The sequence below is a fragment of the Pleurotus ostreatus genome, assembly GCF_014466165.1.
Source record: "Pleurotus ostreatus strain PC9 chromosome Unknown scaffold_1, whole genome shotgun sequence".
Classification (NCBI taxonomy): domain Eukaryota; kingdom Fungi; phylum Basidiomycota; class Agaricomycetes; order Agaricales; family Pleurotaceae; genus Pleurotus; species Pleurotus ostreatus.
Genome location: NW_023503156.1, coordinates 3,238,039 through 3,257,313, shown reverse-complemented (window position 1 = coordinate 3,257,313; position 19,275 = coordinate 3,238,039). Strand labels below are relative to the sequence as shown.

Below are 19,275 nucleotides of genomic sequence, written 5' to 3'. Positions count from 1 at the left end.
TCATGATAACAGCTGGATGCTGGGCGCTTATTGACCTCTGGCTGCAACAGCCGACGACTCGGACCATGAACAGGGCTATTGCCCTCACAGGTGCTTCGCTTGAAATTGCGGGCTCTCTTTCTGGTGTCCCATTCGTTGGCGCCGCTGCGATACTCCTGAACGAGATTGTGGCGTGTTGTGCAGACATCCAAGTCAAAAAGGTGTGTAGCGCTTTGCCAAGGCCACCCATCCTTTGATGAACCCAACCTGTAGCTGAATGGCCTGGTAGCAACAAGCCAGGCAACTAGCTAACCAATGCGCCGGGCTACTTACTACACTGGAGGATCACTCTTCTAAACTCACTGGAACAGAACTGCAACAAGCGGTCGACGAACTCCAACCGTGAGCATTGACCTCGATCGATTAGCCTTTCCTTGATTTAATGGTTGCTACGATAAGGGTACTTGAAAATATTCTCAAACGCGTAAAGCAGTGGTCCCGATATAACCGCGTACAATGCTTTAGTGAGCATCCGCCAAGAATCTCCGTATGACGAGCCCCTGAGCCTCACAATACATAGTTTGGAACGGGGACATTGAGAAAGGCATTGATCAGTGTAAGAGCGAGCTAAGCGGGGCTCTGAGCATCTTCAATGTACTACTTCTTCCTTGACAATTCACCGTCCTAATACCACACGTCATTTTAGGTCAATGCCCAGATCATAGGGAACACCCTACAACGAGAGACAATTGAAATCAACCGGGCCCATACCGCAGACATACAGGAACTCAGAGAGATGATCGGTAGTATTCTAACGTCCCGTCAAGATATGTCTCAAGTTGTTGAGATGCAAGCAAATGGCGAACATGCCGCGGAGATTGTGATGCAAGCCGCGCAACATGTAATTGCTTTCCTCGTCTCGTGCTAAGTACCTCACGGAGGTGGAGCTACCGCTGAGCAATTCCATAACAGGAACTACGGGATATGCGTGAGGCGGCAACCTTCCATGCAGACGCACGCTCGGAGCTGCCAATACCCAGGAACGGCGAACGATACCTGGAATATCAACGCAGCCTAATGGATCTCCACCGCGTCACTGGCTTACCACCTTCAGTGAAAACATTGAGCGGTGAAATCACCAAGGCGGGAGATCTGGCTGTGGCTGGCGGGGCATATAGCGATGTCTGGAAAGGGAAGTGGCTCGGCGAGGAAGAAGTAATTTCATTATCTCAGACTCCCGTACAAGTTTGTTAATATTTCTCCCTAGGTAGCACTCAAGGCCCTTCGTAATGTTAGATCGTCAGATCGTCGAGCTCGTCAGGTACTTCAGAGGGTCAGTTTAGCAGAGGGTGAAGCTGATCGGGCCTCCATAGCGGTTCGAGCGAGAGATCAATCTATGGGCGGAGCTAAAGCACGACCACATATTGCCGTTCTATGGAATAGTAACTAATCTTGGGAATCATATCCATATGGTATTTGCACCTATGCATGTCTCTACCTGTCCGGAACTCTTACTTGCACGCAAGGTGTCGCCTTGGCAAGTCAATGGAAATGCCCTAGAGTGAGTTGAGTAGGTTCCTGGTAGATTGCAGTGGCTGACAGTGGTGCTCAACCAGATATACTATTGCACATCCTGATGTGGATCGTCTTCGCTTGGTACACTCCAGGTTATCGACAAGTCTTTTACTAAGTTGACGCACATCCTTGTAGCTCAAAGGCGCTGCGCTTGGGCTGGAGTATCTCCACAATTGCAATATCGTGCACGGAAACGGTAAGCACACCTGGTGGGGCCAAAGAGCAGTTTATGCTAAATGACCTACTGGCAGTCAAATGCGTAGGTGGCAATACTTGATACCATTGATGACTACTGAGTTCGTCGCGGGTTCCAGGCTAACATTCTGGTGTCCGCAAGCGTAAGTCCTCCCTCAACAATGAACGGGTGATTAATTGATATGCAGCGGTGCCTATCTAGAGCGAGGCTCGCATATGCGATTTCGGCATGTCCAAGATAATCGAAGAGGTGACCGAACAAGCAGCATCTGTAACACTGACAACTTCGGGTAGCGCCCGCTGGCTAGCACCCGAACTCATTGAGGGAAACATCACTTCTCCGACCAAGGCAACCGACTCATACGCCTTTGCGATGACCGCACTTGAACTTTTGACCGGCAAACATCCGTATGCCAATCAGAAGCGCAATGCCGCCGTCATCCACGAGAAAGTAGTCAAACGATTGCTCCCACCGCGACCACGGAACGATGACGCGGACAAGTGGATAAGCAACGACATATGGGCTTTGATGCTGGCTTGTTGGCAGTCTGCTGAAGATCGCCCTAGCTTGGCAGATATTCGAAGTCATCTGGAAAGGATTCACTCTGCTTAACCACGTCGTGTAATGCAGTGTATTACAAGCTTTAGTTGTATGACCCAAACCAATGAAACAATCTAGAATGGTGCTTATACTCCCCAAGCTCGTACCTGATTCTGCTTGAGCATCGGCAGACATCATCTCGGACAGCGGGAGATTTCCGAGTACCAGCCATCCTTGCGAGATATGATGGCCTACCGCTCTGTAGAGTGAGATGTCGATAATAAACGAGACAGAGCCCCTGAGGGATTAGGATATAGCCTGAAAATAGAAAGACATGGAGCCCTGAAAAACGAATTTGAAATATTGAAGTTCGTTCCCTTCTACAACTTCTTCCTGGATTCACACTTCTGGATTGCATGCATAGAGTGTGCTAGGCATCTCTTGCATGTATACCAAGAGGCCGAGGAATTATACGACGGAGAAATGGGCAATCTGTGAAACAGGGGTTTCACGCCAGAACCACCAGAACCACACTCAACCATTCACCACCGCGGGGACCTCCTCTATGGCCGATAAATGGGCGAGCGATCGGCGAAGATATCCGCGGTGGCCTCATCGTGTCTTGCGCCTCCTCTTCGTTTGTCTCACCGCGAAGATGCCAAGCAATGGAAATTGGGACGGACAGAAAGCAGCAAGGTTGCATGAAGCTTACTGACCAAGGTACTTCGTTAGCCAGCTGCCGACGAGATCCATAACCAAGGATATAGATTCCAGGCAGCAGGGCGCCTCTGGAAATAGGACTGATCGTCCTCGAGGGGATGGAAGTGCATCGACTGACCAGACACGAGGCCGGTAGTGTCACTTGCTAGCGCTTCCTCTGCACGCTGCGTGGGAGTCCCTCCCTTCACTGTGACCAAGAGGCAACTACTGAATCTCAAGTACCTCAAAATACCTGCCGCGATGAGTTGCATCGGAGAGGAACGCCAGGCTTCGAAGAGGGATGACGTATGGTACGAGAGGCGAGGGACGAGGTCGCAGACAACAAGGGGATTGCAGATTCGCGAGCGACCAATCTTGGAAACAAGGAAGCTAGCAACTCCTGGCTTTGGGGACGCACACCAGCCGTAATAGTGCCGTCAAAATGTGACATCCATGCTTCCAGCTTCAGGTGGCGTTGTGCGCGTCTCTCCGATTATACGCAACCCAAGCCCACGCTCGGGGGCCTTCAGGTCATAGATCACTACTTGCCAAGTGTAGTCACCAGCCGCCAGGTTATTGGATCACGCAGTCGTCGGTCTTTCTTCATGGTGAGAACCTTTCTACAAAGGGAATTCCCAGAATTCCAATCCCTACTCGCAACCTGATTTGACGATGAATATTAGTTAACACGTATACGCCTCATCAAACTTATGTCAAGATACCCAACCAGTCTCGTCAATATTAAAAACTCACTACGGCCCGATAGTCCACCTCCTTCCCAGTCATGAAATACCCTGACGCCGCTTTATGAATCCTTCTTCGACATTCCTCGGGCTTCTTTCATAAACACAACTGCCCGAGCTGACCGTAACGCAACACTCAACTAATGTCTGCCCTATGACTTGATTTTGTTCAAACTCAAACGGTTTCGCCCTCCAGTGAGGCATTAATGAAAGATAGGCATCACGGAGAGAGACCATTACCGGCATGGACCGGCCGTGTCAATTCGGTACACGTCTCCATGAAGTCAACCTGGGGTAGCAAAGTCATTCAGCACATACACGTCACGCAGCAAAAAGATAGTTCACGCCTACGTCGACTCGCGCGAAGATCGAGTCTTCCCATTGCGAACCCGAACAGTAGGCACGTAGTAGCATGCTGGAGCAAATGGCCAGTCAACAGAGCAAGACCTCACCCAGCGTTCCGCCTTTAGCAGCAGCAGCAATATCCACCGCACGAGGCTGGGCGCAGCGCCTCATGCGTTTTGTCATTAACCTTGCGTGATGTCCCGCCGTGCTCGAGTTGGGAATGCGAGGTGCATTGTTAGACTCATACCCAAAGGAGGGCCCATCGATGTGCTTTCGAAGGGACGGCGTATTCTGGTCAAAAGGGGGGGGAGGGGGGACGGACGGCGAGGCGGCGGAGGTGTTGGGCGGCTCGGTAACAGCAGTAGCGGGATTCTGCTCAGAAAGCGACGATCGACACCTACACATGTATCGTGGTCAATCGGCGAGACACGTACCATCGTGTGTACGCTTTGTCTCTATGCTACTACTACCAGAGGGGGTCCGACGGTGCCATTTGGTTACGAGAACGAAACGATGCCGGAAGCCAATTCTTCCCGGCGACATCCAAAGCGCTTTCGAAATACCGTCTCTCGTTGTGTAGGAGGTGGAGAGACGTAGGAGGAATGGTCGCGACTCAGCACACAGGCCGTGTTGTCCTGGCTGGAGTCCAAGGACAACTGGACCCTGGGAACCCCAAATTGAGGGATGCTTCACGAATTCTGCCTAGCATCATCCGACGGCTGTATGTCCACTCCTCTACTCAACCATCGGGGCCATCTCTGCGCAGATTCTGCCCGTACGGGCGCAGGTCAAGGTCAACCTTGTCACGACCAGCTCTGAAAAATGGCTCGGATCGTCCTACCAGTCGCAGTCACCCTTGCGTAGAGAAACTCCGCCTAGCGGTAGTAGACGTTCTGGCTGGCGGTGGTTCAAGTAGTGGCTATGGTGAGCAACCGGCGCTGCTTTATCTGGAACTTTGTCGAGTTGGAAGGAAATAGGCGGCATGAACCTTCCTCCTCCCAATCTATCCATCGTTTCATCATGCATGCATGAAGACTTTGATCTGCTATCGTGTCCTATATTCGAAATCGAGGCCATCTTGGTGATATATGCACCTGATCAACTTCTTCGACTTACTCGATGCGATGCGCTCGTATGCCTTCAGTCGATTACTTCGAACGACGTCTGGAGCCTGGCCTACGTCGCATCCGGCAGCTAGGGCTTGACTGCATTATCCTAATCGAGGCCCCGTCGTCGATCGCTTTTACTCGCGTTAGGGTCGTCGTCGTTCGGGGCAGCAAGCAGGCCACCCTCAGAGCGACCTATATCTGCCATCAAGGACAATCAGGACGTTTCTGTAGCTTCTTCGGTTCCAACTTACCATATCTCCCCGCCATCAACGATAGGATGTCAAGAACTGAAGACACCGTCGCCATCGTACGGTTATCGTCTGGTCCGTCCCTACGCTTGAGGTCCTCCCGTAGACCTTTGGTCTCTCACCATTCAAGACCGTAATCGGATGTATCTATGACTGCCTGGGCCACCAACTTACCAAACCGCATAACATACAGCTGTTCATTTCCGCCTTGCCTTGCACTACCTGCTCCCCATCGAGTTCCATCCCCGATTGGTGGTGACCCACTATTGTTGTGTGCACAGCCTAACCTAATGGCCTGTTCTTGGCCGCGGCCATGTAACTGATGACGGTTCTCGCGCGCTGCTCGCCGTGAAATTGTGGAACATAGACCAGCCCAGCCTCTGAACGCACCTTTCGATCCCCTTGCATATCCTCGCGCCGTGTCCCAAGTTGGTCCAAGTCTTCTTTTCGTCCCGGGTATCCTGCCTTGATGTAACGTGGAAGACCCACCATGGCCGGTATATACCTTGTCCAAAGGAAGAAACTAACATTCTCCTTCATCGACCGCCGTTGCCGGTATCACAGTCTGCCGGTATCCTCTTGGGTCGTGGTGTTTGTTGCGTAATGTGCCATTGAACTGAATTGGAGCTTTGTGGCTTCGCATGCCCCAATCCCCAGCTATCAAAGCGTCGGCCACGCCGAGCTGAAGGGTTGAGAAGAACGGTCTGCGTAGGCTATACCCAGGATCCCAGGGTGATTGGCGTTCGTCTGCGTTGTCGTCGACGGCGCGAGAGCGAGTCGTCCATCGTCAAGGTCGAGCGCAACGATTCTTTTTCCCGCTACCCGCAGTATCCTCCTTTCCTTGATCCCCGAGACAGCGTGCCTGTTGAGCATCTCTATAGGAAGCAGCGATGAGGGTGAGTCGCTTAGGAGTTGATCGCCGCGCTGCTCAAGCGGAGCCTCATTCAAAATTGGATTTTGGGGCGCTTCCTCAGTCGCATTGGGAGATCTTGATCTCCAACAACGAATGACAGCGCCAGCGCAAGCTCAGCGTCGCCGATATCAATAATTACCGCTTCCCTCTTGGTTCGTTTCACCAGCTTGTTGAATTCTTTGTGCTCAAATTCGTATACCCCCGTCAGCCATATTCATTCAAACAACAAATCCCGTAACGTAACAATTACACGTACACAAGAAAGGTAAAACAATAGCGTCAGATCAATTGTACACAAAACAGGAAGCGATATATGAAAATTTGAGATCATGAGAGTAAAATGTACAGGCGCCGACGAGTATCCCTTCCAGCAGCCCATCCACACGCCTAATCCTTGCCCGCGACGCCTTCTTCTCCATGATGACGAACTTGGTGGTGTCCGCGATTGCTCTGCCCAGCGTGTCCCATATGTGCCCCATGAGACATCTCACCCGAGCTTCCAGCTCCCATAGCCTTCTGAGGATACATATGAGGCGGGGGAGGATATGGGTAGTGAGTATTTGGCATGGGCATTTGGCCGTCAGCACGTGCAGGCACCATGTATTGGCCATACGCCTGAGGGAAGGGAACAAAGGCTGGGTAGAATTGAGGGGCCATCGGGTAGCCTTGATTGTCCCCTTCGGCACCAGGATGACCGTGTTGTTGCTGAGGATGCGGGACCGCCGGTACGAGGAAAGGCGGATAGTACGCAGGCTGCCCCTCCCCGGGCTTGGACATGGGAGGACCCGCGAACTGATAGTAGTTCGCGGGAGGGTACCCCACAGGGGTCATGGGATACCCTATAGGAGGCGAACCATTGGGCGGAGGGCCCGGCGGCGGTACGCCGTTTGAGATAGGCATCTGTTGGTGCTGCTGCTGTGGCTGCACCGGGTCGTCCACTTGGTGGTCGACGCTGTTGCCTGCGCGATCTCAAGAATTAGAAGACCGAAACAAAGAGTGTCACTCCACGCGATATCACGGTGCGAGACGAAACGAGGAAAGGGGTGCGGGTGGAAGCTTACCTTTTCCATCGCGCTTCTTGTAGGGACCTCTCTTGATCCCTTTCTTCCTTTCCTTCCTCTGCGAATCAACACACTCTTCGGCTATACCGTACTTGACGCAGCGAAGGCATGGACGGGCGTCGTCGCATTTCTTGCACGCTTTCTGGCAGTTTGTGCAGGCGTTCTTGACCTGCCTGCGCTTGGACCGATGAGCTTGAGTTTGTATCACGCCGTGGGGAAAGGGATACATATGCATGGGCATCCCAGAATATGAGACTGGGTGAATGGTCATCGAAGGCTGAACCGAATCTGCGGTGGGGGATTCGAGGGGATCATCTGCATCGAGGCTCTTCCCGCCGTCCGTCGAGGCCATGGTGCCTTTCGGATTTGAATTGCAGCGAACAGGAGCAGGCAGCGGAGGCGGTGAGATGACTGACCTCGTTCAAAGTTGAACTGATGGTGAGCCGAGCTGTGAGGCGCACCATGAAACTTGTGAGTGTGTGGGAACAAAGCGGGGATTGAGGGAACGCACTCTGTTGTTCGCTGAGCTTGGAGAGCTGTGCACTTGCTGACTTGCCGACAGTCAGGACGGAGTTGTGATTGAGTTCGTTGGGGGGAGTCCGATTATTATATATTCTCCGCGAGCTCTTTATTCCCACACTCCGTGTGGCCCATGGGAATTTTGTTATCTGCCCTCACCTACCACCGCCGCTGGGAAGAAAAGAAAATAATCATTTCCGTTGTTCGTTCACGTAAGTTTTTTCATTATTAGAATACAGGCGATCAGCTCAACGGACGGCGATCTTTATATTTACAGTGCCCGCCCAAGGTCCAAGAGGACTGTGCCAGAGACTCATGTACGGGAAAGGGTCGGAGCTCCCGCATATCTCTAAAACCTTACCCTGTCTTCCATCGCGGAGCGCAACTGCATACCGCCTCAGGACAACCCCGACGCCAATACAGGACGCCATCGTCTCTCTTCATGTCATCGGAGTTTGTTTCTCCCACTCAGCACTAACACGCTCATATCATCCCGGCATGTATTGCCCAGACCTCTCGGATCTGACCCCAGGCTTGGGTTTAAGGGAAAGCAAGAAGAGCAACACTTCAATGCTGCTTTCATAGCCTCGGAATTCCCTCGCTTCATGTTCTAATCATGGCCTACCATGCACTTGGGAAACCCCCGACTCTCGAGCTTGAACCTTATGATCCTCATTATAGTTGCCATACCTGATTCTTCTCTTCTTTCCCCAGGCTAGAATATCGACAAGCTCTCTCACATATGTCCCAGATGAGACGGAGAGATCATATAGCTGCGGAAACTGACGATACAAAGAGATCTCCCTAAGATACTGCCTATCTGAGCCGCCCCTCTCGAAGCTTCACGAATTCATGGAGATCTCCAGAGAGACCTTGCGCCAAATCAGTGACGGCCAAGTGCCGGTCCAATGGCAATAACCAGCGACAGACGTGTACAGCCGCCCGAATCAGTCAACAATCGACCTTTGCGGACGGACACATGGTGCTCCATAGTCGTCGCTCACATAACCTAAAAGCAACAAACAACGCCCTTCGCCGAACGCGCAACACTAACATCAACAATGCAACGTCACTTCGGTACCCATGACCAGGAACGGCGCCCACTTATCAAGCGAACCAGCAATCCTGAAAGCTACTTACAACCTAATCCCCATTCCCTTTGCGAAGTAATACCACCGCCTCCCACCACCACACCTGTCCAAACGCCTAGGCATCTAGAACCTTCAGCTCCCAATCACCGTCAGCTGATGATGACAGAAAGGACCAAGAAAGTTGTCAGTTCCCATCACTCCCTGCCGCATCCAGTCGCATGTAACTCCTTCCATACCAACGACTGCCCTTGCCGCCGAAAGCTATACTTATTTTGCCACTTCTTTCTTCCCTTTCTTCCTTCCTATCTGCATTCATCACCTGTCCTCTTTAACCCCTTCCTCTCCTTTCTGCCTTGAGAACACTTGATATGGCTTAATCTAGTGAACGTCGAATTGATGTCATATGCAGGCAGCAGAAGCTTCGTCCTCATGGGAGCTTCGATCCCAAGTACCGACCCGCATCGAGCATTCTTGCAATCTAGCTGACCCTATAGTATCACGAGGGCGAACAAGTATGAAAGCAAGTTTGACAGGTCGGTGATCGCCTAATCTATAAATATGCATGGGAGGGGACGATACTTCCAACCTCGAACAAGTTGGAAATTACTGTTCGAACCTCACATACCAGAGATAAGATGGTCTGCTGTACGAATCACACGCTATAGATGGAAGGTTACTTTCTACTTGAACAAATCACTTCTACAAATTTTGTTCCTAGTTCATTTCAACAACGAAATGAAAGGTCGACCGATAATGGAATGAGTATGGATTGTCTTTTACTCACCCTACCTATGTAGCGCCTGGTTGTTGACAGATTGTGGACAGTATGAGTACTCGGCTCCTGATTTCTCGCGTTTTACGAGAGGCTTGGTTGGCGGTCTACTTCAGGGAAGTGAGATACAAGCCTCCTCCAATGCCTCAAGACGTCGCGCATAGGTCTAGGTTACATTCGAGGCAAAATATCACCATGAAGGGTCAATGAAGGGTCAGCTCGCTGATTCCCAGGCGCTCACAGCATTGCACGCTGTATTATACGATACGATGGCACATCATGCATCATGATTCATGATATTCCAGAGCCAATCGCAACCCTTACACACCTCTTGCCGAATGACACCCATAAATCCAAACATCTAGACATCCACTCCACTGGGAACCGTACGTACACACATAACAAAAGATCATCGCTAATAATTGGCCACGTTCTCTCATGTTCCCAGTCAATCCCCAGTACATAATTTGTTTTCCTACCCCAACGACACCCTAATGCCGAGTACCGACCGCCGGCAGACAGCAGCGACCAGTCTAGCCTCGCTTAAAATGACATCGAACGCTACGAAACGCGTCGCCACCGCCCAAATCATGGATTTCCCTGATTATTGATACCTCTCATCCAACTGCTGCGTAAATACATCCACGGTTGATGTAGTCACCCAGGAAGTTTGCCAGGAGCCTCCACCATCACGACATATCGAAGCCCTGCCGCCTTGGGCAGCTCTGATCAGCCAACCATTCGCGAAGCGGCATCGGTCCATACTTGCAGCCGGCGAAACGGTGACGCCACAGAATATCGATGCTGTTACTTATGAAGGGCGTATCAATGTGTCAGAAGCAGCGTACTCTTCGGCCACCCCATGAGCGGGTATTACCACTGCAGAACCTTCTTCCCTTGGATAACGTCTGCTTTGTCTCAAACATCCACCATTTGCCCGTTCAACTTCGCGGCACATCCGATATCGGGGACGTATGTAGGATAGAGCGGAGCGAGGGCACTGCGTCGTCTAGGTCACACTTGAACAGCGCCTCCGGTTTGTTGATCAATCTGGGTATCAGCACGACGCTTGGACGTTCAACACTAATTCCGGCTGGATACGGTCGCTCGACATATATCTCGGTTACAGACTTGTGCTTTGGCCGTCGGTCCAGGATGTCTTATAGGGTGCATCGGCAAGCTCGAAGTCCCTCTATGTACAGTTCCCTTTTCACGGAGTGTGTGGTTGTGTCTGATAGTGGGGGGTATGTAGAGGAGGGGACTGGGGGACTTCGGCATAGTTTGTTTTGTTCGGATTACTTAGATTCTTGATGATAGAATAAGCTGCAATATATTAATATAGATAGCGTGGTGAGATGGGTTGCAATGCAATAAAAGACAAGGAGTACGTGGATGTGATTTTGTTCTAGCCGCTGACAACTCCACTTCCAATTACTGCTCCAGGACGAACCCAGATCCACCAGAGGCCGCTACAAAAACCAAATGTCTTCGTCGCGTAGATATGCTCAAAGAGGAATCTTCTTCGCGAGCTCCCTTTTGAAATTCATAGCAATCGAGGGAGAGTCGGAGACCTTGCGTCGGGGTGGGAGGGCACCAACGTTGGAGGTGGACGTTTGCGGTGCGGTGCGAGGTGGAATATCCTGGGGTTCATCCGACATGCTTTGCGAGATAGCGAGGGCTTTGCGGTGGAATACCTCTGAGAGACCCTCAGTTTTACGGCCGAGGAAGAGGTGAGGGAGGATTCGGGTGTGGAAGACACGATGGGCCTCAACAGCGCCCTAGTGTGAGGGTTATAAGTTAGTTGTGACTCGTGAACAAGAGCTTTGACTTACGAATTGGTAGAATATACCACCTATTACAGCAGCCACTGTGTCGCCTTGCACTTTGTACAAGCCAGCACTTCGGAGCACGGTAGGGTTTGAAGAGACTTTGTCTAGGTTGTCTCTTGACACGGTAGGTGTCCATCTAAGGATACGCCCAAGGCCCCACTGGGACCCTATATGTTCCCCCAGGACGTACGAGTTCAAAGCACGCGATGCTATATCCTCGAGGTCATGGGAGGGCTGGAGAGAGCAAGAGTGAAGGAAGAGCATGAGATAGGACTCAAGAGCGCGACGGCCTTCATACAAAAGTCAAAGCCCGTAAGACGAACTGAAATCAAGCTACGCACCTAGAAAGCCATACACGGCGTTATGGCCATATATCGCAGCGGGGTGACTCGAATGCGTCAAGATTCGTCTTGCAAGTTCTGGAGGAAACTTCAGGGTTGGAAATACTCCTTCAAGATGCTCAGCGAAGTAAGGTTCTACTGAAGGGATATCCGATTTTTTCGTCGGAGCAAAATGAGAGTTAGTCGCTTGCGCGTACGTTTCTTCAACCTCCTCCTTGAATTCCGAGGCTGCCAAACGCGACGAGCTACTTTCATGAGATTTTGACGCTTCGGGCTCTCTCACTGTACCCGGCTCGGACGAGGTGGATGGCGCGTCGGAAAGTTGGCGTCGAGCTGTGTGTTCCGAAGGTAAAAAAGTGCTGAGAAAGGGTAACGAATAACGTACATAGTCGTCTTGAAGCTGGCGCGACTCTGAGCTGGCGAGAAAAATGCCCCGAGAGCCTCAAGCGACATACAGAGCTCGACATTGTTGAGAACGAAGATTGTGTCGTGACAGGGTCCCAAGAGCGCCGAGTGGTATTTGGAGAAGTTTGCTATTAGCGCCTCCGGCGTCTACTCATTGTTCCGTCTCGTTAATTACCATCGAAAATCACTGAAGATCGTCTGAGAAATTCCATTGAAGGAGGGTAGTGGCTCAAGAGAACATCATCAAACAATCCCCCCCGAATATTAGCTACAGCTTGGTCTGCCAATCTGCTTCCTTTGACAGTACATTTACAAGGGCTGATAGCTTGGGATACAAACATCCGTCAACAAAAACATGCGGTGACTTGGTCGACGAGCTTTGACCTTGAAGCAGACCAGCCTCTCACACGGCCTGCCCGTCGTTGGCTATCTCGACGCCGACAAATCTCTCCCCAAACCGACCAGTTTCTCATTTCTTTATCTTTCTTGTTGTCCTTGTCCTTTTTCCTTCTTTTTTTCTCTCGCAGTCTTTACGACAAGCCTGACCCCAGATGTCGGCACCGTCTTCTCCTGGTACCACGCACCTGTCGAGTGAGAAGGCCCAAACCAAGGCTAAAGGACGACCACCTGCCCTCGAGCTACCGGACATCAATGTCAAGGCCGTATCAGAGGACTACGAACACGTTGACCGCGACGCTATTGGTGCCGCATCTAAACAGGTGTGCTGGTTTCACATCATCTCTCTTTTCACCTTATAGACCGCAAAATGCAGCCCGACGTCCGCGTCTCTCCCGCAGAGCACCACTCGGAGCCGGATTTCATTGTTTCTAGATCGGCATCAGCTACTTCATCTCTGGATCCTTATTACTTCGGCGTTCGATCTCCCTCAGATTCGCCCATTCCACCTTTGCCTTCTGCACCTGCACAGTTCAGTAGCACAACTCCTGATCAACGATATGTCAACGAACCCGTGACGCCTGCCAGGGACCCAGCTTCTATCGACCGACGCGGGCTCGTTGGCGTTGGAGAGCTTGCAACCCCACGTTGGACACGGATAGACCGACCCAGCGAGGATACCTTCTCAGAAGTGGAACCTGCTGATGGTGTTTACGACGTAGAAGTCCCAGAGGACGTAGAGAACGAAGACCCAGACAGTCCCTGGACAATCGAAGCTATTGATGGGGAATCTTCAGAGAAGGAAGAGGCACGTAGATAGCTTTTCGCTCATCGTCCAGCTCTAAATATTTTCTATCGCAGCCCCCAGATTCGAAACTGCTATCAAGGCCTCTTCGTTCGCGACGGTCCATGGCGGAGGAGAGCGGTGGGGAAGAGATACTGTACCCTCGACAACCTATTGCTGCTCTTCCCAAGCCTGCAAAGCCCGCAGTACTGGTTGAAGAACCTGAGACTCATGATACGCTTTCAGAATCTCCTGCAAATATACCTGCCGGGGGTCCGATATCTCCTCCTAGCGCCTTCACGCCTCGACGCGCTCGAAAACGCACTTCTGATGAATTCGAGATGGACCAGGCGGGCCTACTGGTTTCAAAGGTGACTGGGACAAAAGATAAGTTGCAAGATGATAAAGCAACGGTGCGCAAGCATCGTAGTCTTGGGTCCTCTAGTTCGACGCCTCGCGAGAAGGGGAGAGATCGACATAGGGATAGCATCAACAACATGTCTGGGTCCCGGTCTTCTGCTTCCAAAGCGCCCGAACGACACGCTAGACAAGCTTCTGTGGGGTCCTCGGGCTCTAACCATGCCGAACCCCATCACCCACGTCGTGGCCACACTACTGACTATTCACATCTGCCTCCATCACCTTCGACTTCGTCCATTCAGCAGTTCCTGAAACACCCAACGTCTACAAGCTCGAGAACCCCTCCTTTGGGTGGCACTGCTCATTCATCCCCAAGTGTCGCGCATTCATTGCTACGTGGTACTCAGGAAGGTTGGTCAGGCCTCGATGATGAAGCAACGGCAGAAGCCTTACGAAAACTAGATGGTCTTACTGGGAAGAGCGCTCGCGCGCGAGCTAGCGTGGGGAGTTTCGGTCGCCCATCAAGCCTAAGTCGACCAACGACTCCGCCAAGCATATCCGAAGCCGCCAAAATCAGTCGTAGAGGCAGCGCGAAAGCGAGTTCCGATAAGGAGCAGCTTTCCGACCACGCACATCGGGGATCGATTGGCATTGGCATCCTCCTTAGCGATCAAGGAGAAATTGGCGAGAATGGGGCTGCTTTCGGTAGCAGCGACGACCAACGTGTATCTTCGGGATTGGACAAAACTCCAAAGAAGACTGGCACTTCCAGTGCACGCTCTAGTTTTACCCCAAAGCGCGGCTCAACATCTTCCACAACTTATGCGAGTACTCCTAGTTCAAGGGATTCCGCAACCATGTCTGTGACGACCAACGCGACATCAGTGTCTGCTACCTCTGGCAGGCATTCAACTGGGAAGGCACGGCGAAATAGTGCTGGTAGCGATGTGTCTAGCATCCACTCTGGTGATGCTACCTCTTTGAAGGACCGCGTGGCTTCATTGGCTGTAAATGGGGATGCACAAGACGAAGGTTTCGTCCCACCAGTACCACCACTTCCTAAGGACTTCTCGACGTTCAAGACTCCTCCAGCCGCCTCCACCGGATTCTCCTTCACGACCCCTTCATCAGGAGACGACAAGGATAAGAAACGAAGCAGTCATGATAGCAGTGATAAGATACACGGAGCATCGCTTGAAGTACCGCAAATAACTTCTCCTCCCACTCAGCATGTCAACCACGTTTCATCGGGATACTCCAGTGTAGGATCAGGCAATGAGTCTTTGTCTCCGGCAGCCCCGAAGACGCCATCCAAGAAGTGGAGCTTCAGTGGTCTCAATCTCAAGTTGCCGGGATCCTCTCCTGCTGGCTCAAAGTCTAACTTCCCTCTCAGCCCTCGGTCAGCAACCTTTGGGCAGCATCTCCGGAAATCCACGTCGAAGGATCAGCCGTTGTCTCTTAACGCTAATGTCCCTCCCACTAAGCCTTGGACTCCAACACAGCCAGATGCCATGTCTTCTGCTGCTTCGCTGACGTCGATGTCCTCTATTGGGTCCGTACGCTCACCCCCTACACCTGGCACTGTCCCATCAAAGACCCCCGAAGGGCACCCTGTCCCCAGCCGGCCGGGTACAGACTCCAGCGCAAGCACGAACCACACTACATCAGCTCTTGCGGCGCCTCCGCAAGGTGCACTTAGTCCAACCTCTTCGGTGCGACGCGGTCAGTCTCAGAAGCGTTTAACTCCCTCTTCGATACCGTTCTTCCGGAGGTCTTCCTCTCAGTCGATGCAAATGCCTCCCCCTTCTTTACCCCCGGTCTCTCCGACGTTCTCCTCTGGTGACCTTCCGTCTGCTCAGACCCGGAATAAGGGCTATGATTCTTCACACAACCCAGCTTCCACGTCAACGCCATCGTCGAAGAAGAGTTCAGTGTTAAGTTTAGGATTACCTTCACTTCTGAAAGGCTCGAGTTCCAGGCGGAGTTTGCATGAAGTTGCAGCCAAGGAACTCCAAAAGGCCAACAAGGAGCTCGAAAAGGAAAGACACAAACAAGAGAAACTTGAAAGGGAGAAGCAAAAGAAGGAAGATAAAGATCGTAGCGAAAGTAGGATCTCAGTGCTCATGGGTAGGAAGCGTGGCAAGGTTTGAAGTCTCCATGAACTCAATCACCATGTGTTGGCTAATTATGTGGTTTCCATAGACACTCTCTGCTACGGATCCCAGAAAGCCCAAGTCACCCATAAATCTCCCTCCCATGCAAATATCTGCTTTGGAGCCAGCGACAGCGCAAAGGGTGGCTCGGCTGAAGTCATCGAACTCGTCCTTGTCGACCCCTCCTTCATCCACAGCGACTCGGACGCCCTCTTCATCTTCACGACTTATGTCGCAGACCGCCAGCTCGCTAGCGAAGCAATCAGACTCGTCTCTCCGGGGTCGGAACCAACTTCCCACCATCGCTGGTTCGCCTTCCGTGGGCACCGTTGCTACCAACAGTTCCCAGACGCTGCGAGAGGGGAGAGAGGGTCCTCCGCCGACTTCTTCGAACACCAATTCTGGTCTCGCCAAAGAAACGCCAACGAAGATACCTCGGATATCGAGCCGAACTTCTACCACCTCTTCCCCTCCGCTGAAAGGTTCGGCTTCGACGCTTGTCAATCGAAGAGCAAGCGTCAATGTCACAGCCGGCTCATCGCTGAATCCCTCTCCCACTGGCTTCTCAACCAACGAGTTTGGCGTTATGGACAATGGTGAGAGCCAAACACCTAAGAACATGGCAGGCCCGACACGTCATGGTTCCATACGCGGATCCCCATCCACCGCCTCAACGTCCCGCGTCCCGCGACAGGTGTCGGCCCCCTCCGGCTCGGGTTCGACTGGTGTGACTCCCAGAAAGAGCAACCGGGATTCGATATCTTTTAGTGGCCTGCGTAAGTCGTCCACAGGCTCTGTAGCGTCTACCACATCGGCTGCTGCTGCTGGCGAACAAGTATCAAGCCATCGCTTCTCCGCGTTGTCGCCATCTAGAGGCCTCAATAAGTTGCTCAGCCCTAAGATATCTTTACCTTCTTCACGCTCCTCCAATTCCTCTTCGGCTCAACGTAATGTTGCCTCTCCCTCGTCCAGCTCCCAATCTTTGTCTACACCTTCGCCGGTCCCAAGCTCGATAGACGAGGAAGAGCTCCTTGGTGACGAAGAAATGCTGCACTATATACGTCGACAGCAGGCAAAGAAGCTGGCATCGGGTTCGACCCAGGAAGAGTTAGATGAACTGTTGTGCTTCCCAGAACCCATACCTCCAGCAACCGCTATGTCTCCTTCTGGTAAGCGTTCTGCCGTAGGTGACCGTGGCATTCATTCACTGATTCCTAAACGACAGCCGTGCTCAAGAGCAATCAACATCAGTACTTGTCAGACTATGAACGGAAAGAAATTCTGGACTACCCATCTGTATACTGCATCGGCGCTAAGAGCAAGAAGAAACCTGCAACACCCGAAAACTCGACGAACAATTACGGATATGACGATGAGCGCGGCGACTACCTCGTCGTGTCCCATGACCATCTCGCATACCGTTACGAAGTGATTGACACGCTTGGAAAGGGTTCGTTCGGTCAAGTCTTGCACTGTCGAGACCACTGCACTGGGGAGTCTGTGGCCATTAAAATCATCCGCAACAAGAAGCGCTTCCACCACCAGGCATTGATTGAGATCAAGATTCTGGATAACCTTCGCAAATGGGTAAGTCCTATCGATGTTCTCATATGGTCTTATGGTATCTAGCAAGCACACAGGACTCAGAAGAAAAGCACCACGTCATCAAGATGACTGAACATTTTTATTTCCGAAACCACTTGTGCATTGCGATGGAACTTCTCAGTATCAACCTCTATGAGCTCATCAAAGCGAATGGTTTCGTTGGCTTCACCACTGCTCTCATCCGACGCTTCACAAGTCAAATGCTCCTTTCTTTGTCTCTCATGAGACACCATCGCATCGTGCATTGCGACTTAAAGCCAGAGGTATTGTTTGATCCATAGTCGACATTTTGAGACTAACCGACTTTCAGAACGTCCTGTTGAAACACCCAATGAAGAGCGCGATCAAGGTTATTGATTTCGGGAGTAGCTGCTTCGAGCACGAGAAAAGTAAGTTCGTGAACCCTACGGCCCGCACTTGCGATACTCATGTCGTTTCCATGTTTAGTCTATACGTATATCCAGAGTCGTTTCTACCGTTCACCGGAGGTGATTATGGGAATGAACTATCATATGGCCATCGATATGTGGAGTCTGGGTTGCATTCTCGCCGAGCTGTACACTGGCTTCCCTATTTTCCCTGGTGAAAACGAGCAAGAACAGTTGGCATGCATAATGGAGGTTCTAGGTGCGCCTGACAAAGACTTCATTAACCGGAGCTCGAGGAAGAAGCTGTTCTTTGGTACGCCGTTTCGTTCAGCCTGGTCGATAGTTTAGCTCATGTTGGGTAGACACGAATGGTGCGCCTCGTCCGTTTGTGAACCAGAAAGGTCGTCGCCGCCGCCCTGGTACGAAGACACTCGCTCAAGTCCTGCGGTGCAATGAGGAGGACTTTGTGGACTTCATCGCGAAATGTCTTGTTTGGGACCCTGAGCGTCGCATCAAGCCCCAGGCCGCTATGCGTCATCCTTTCGTGACTGCCGGGAAACGGTCCAAGCCTCCATTGCCTTCGTCATCTTCGAAAAGCATCGGTCTGAGTGGTCGTAGTAAGACCCTGTTGGAGACACCCAAGAAGTCGCAAATCGGCGCGCCTACACCGTTAACGGCGCGTTCATCACGTACTTCAGCTACTGTTGGACCAACAACACCGAGCAACTCGAATCACGCCTCCGCCACGCTTGGGTCATCCTCTCGGTCATATAGAACAATTCAATCTCAGGTCATCTCATCATCGTCTTCATACCTTTCAAGCCGGACGTTGAGCGGGTTTGCTGTGAGTAATTCGGTGGATCCCTCGCGGATGTCTAGAAACTGACTCATCACAGTCTACCACATCAAAATAGGACACCTTATGACAACGACTCTTAGTTAAACTGGATGATCTTTCTTTGGTTCTCCAAGCTGGGCTTTTCTCCCCCTCGTACATAACTCTGGATAGGCTCTGTATCCTCACTGCTTTTCTGTTACGCCCTTATTCCCTATCTGTTTTCATTCCATTGCATCATTGCATTGTTCACGTTATCCTCGCAACTACTTCTCTACACCAATATAATCTCAGAACTCTGGAACTTAACTGGTTCCCAGACGTGTGGATCACGAATGCACCATCTTATTATGCGGAAAACTAGTAAGTACAATTATTTACACGAGCAATAACAATATCCAGTGATACG

The 19,275-nt window shown here is 51.6% G+C and overlaps 5 protein-coding genes across 5 annotated transcripts; 3 read left to right on the top strand and 2 right to left on the bottom strand.

Annotated features, from left to right (window-relative positions):
• Positions 1-65: 65 nt before the first annotated feature.
• PC9H_001203 (uncharacterized protein) lies at positions 66-2,362 on the top strand (the record flags this gene model as incomplete). Its single annotated transcript, XM_036770854.1, has 14 exons — positions 66-200; positions 269-381; positions 439-503; positions 560-633; positions 686-880; positions 952-1,194; positions 1,247-1,300; positions 1,353-1,451; positions 1,506-1,540; positions 1,596-1,635; positions 1,690-1,750; positions 1,806-1,813; positions 1,869-1,892; positions 1,952-2,362. The coding sequence occupies 14 exons, from the start codon at positions 66-68 to the stop codon at positions 2,360-2,362; spliced, it is 1,557 nt and encodes a 518-aa protein (XP_036636699.1).
• A 4,372-nt stretch (positions 2,363-6,734) lies between these two features.
• Positions 6,735-7,760, bottom strand: PC9H_001202 (uncharacterized protein; the record flags this gene model as incomplete). The annotated part of the gene is made up of 2 exons (XM_036770853.1): positions 6,735-7,306; positions 7,409-7,760. 2 exons carry the CDS (start codon positions 7,758-7,760, stop codon positions 6,735-6,737), a joined length of 924 nt encoding a protein of 307 aa, XP_036636698.1.
• Positions 7,761-10,076: 2,316 nt separating this feature from the next.
• On the top strand, positions 10,077-10,656 carry PC9H_001201 (uncharacterized protein; the record flags this gene model as incomplete). The annotated part of the gene is made up of 2 exons (XM_036770852.1): positions 10,077-10,176; positions 10,448-10,656. The coding sequence occupies 2 exons, from the start codon at positions 10,077-10,079 to the stop codon at positions 10,654-10,656; spliced, it is 309 nt and encodes a 102-aa protein (XP_036636697.1).
• A 639-nt stretch (positions 10,657-11,295) lies between these two features.
• Positions 11,296-12,427, bottom strand: PC9H_001200 (uncharacterized protein; the record flags this gene model as incomplete). The annotated part of the gene is made up of 4 exons (XM_036770851.1): positions 11,296-11,568; positions 11,623-11,909; positions 11,961-12,293; positions 12,346-12,427. The coding sequence occupies 4 exons, from the start codon at positions 12,425-12,427 to the stop codon at positions 11,296-11,298; spliced, it is 975 nt and encodes a 324-aa protein (XP_036636696.1).
• Positions 12,428-12,916: 489 nt separating this feature from the next.
• PC9H_001199 (uncharacterized protein) lies at positions 12,917-19,230 on the top strand (the record flags this gene model as incomplete). Its single annotated transcript, XM_036770850.1, has 10 exons — positions 12,917-13,084; positions 13,138-13,569; positions 13,623-16,049; positions 16,108-17,227; positions 17,284-17,645; positions 17,699-17,926; positions 17,974-18,052; positions 18,111-18,344; positions 18,394-18,835; positions 19,161-19,230. The coding sequence occupies 10 exons, from the start codon at positions 12,917-12,919 to the stop codon at positions 19,228-19,230; spliced, it is 5,562 nt and encodes a 1,853-aa protein (XP_036636695.1).
• Positions 19,231-19,275: the final 45 nt, after the last annotated feature.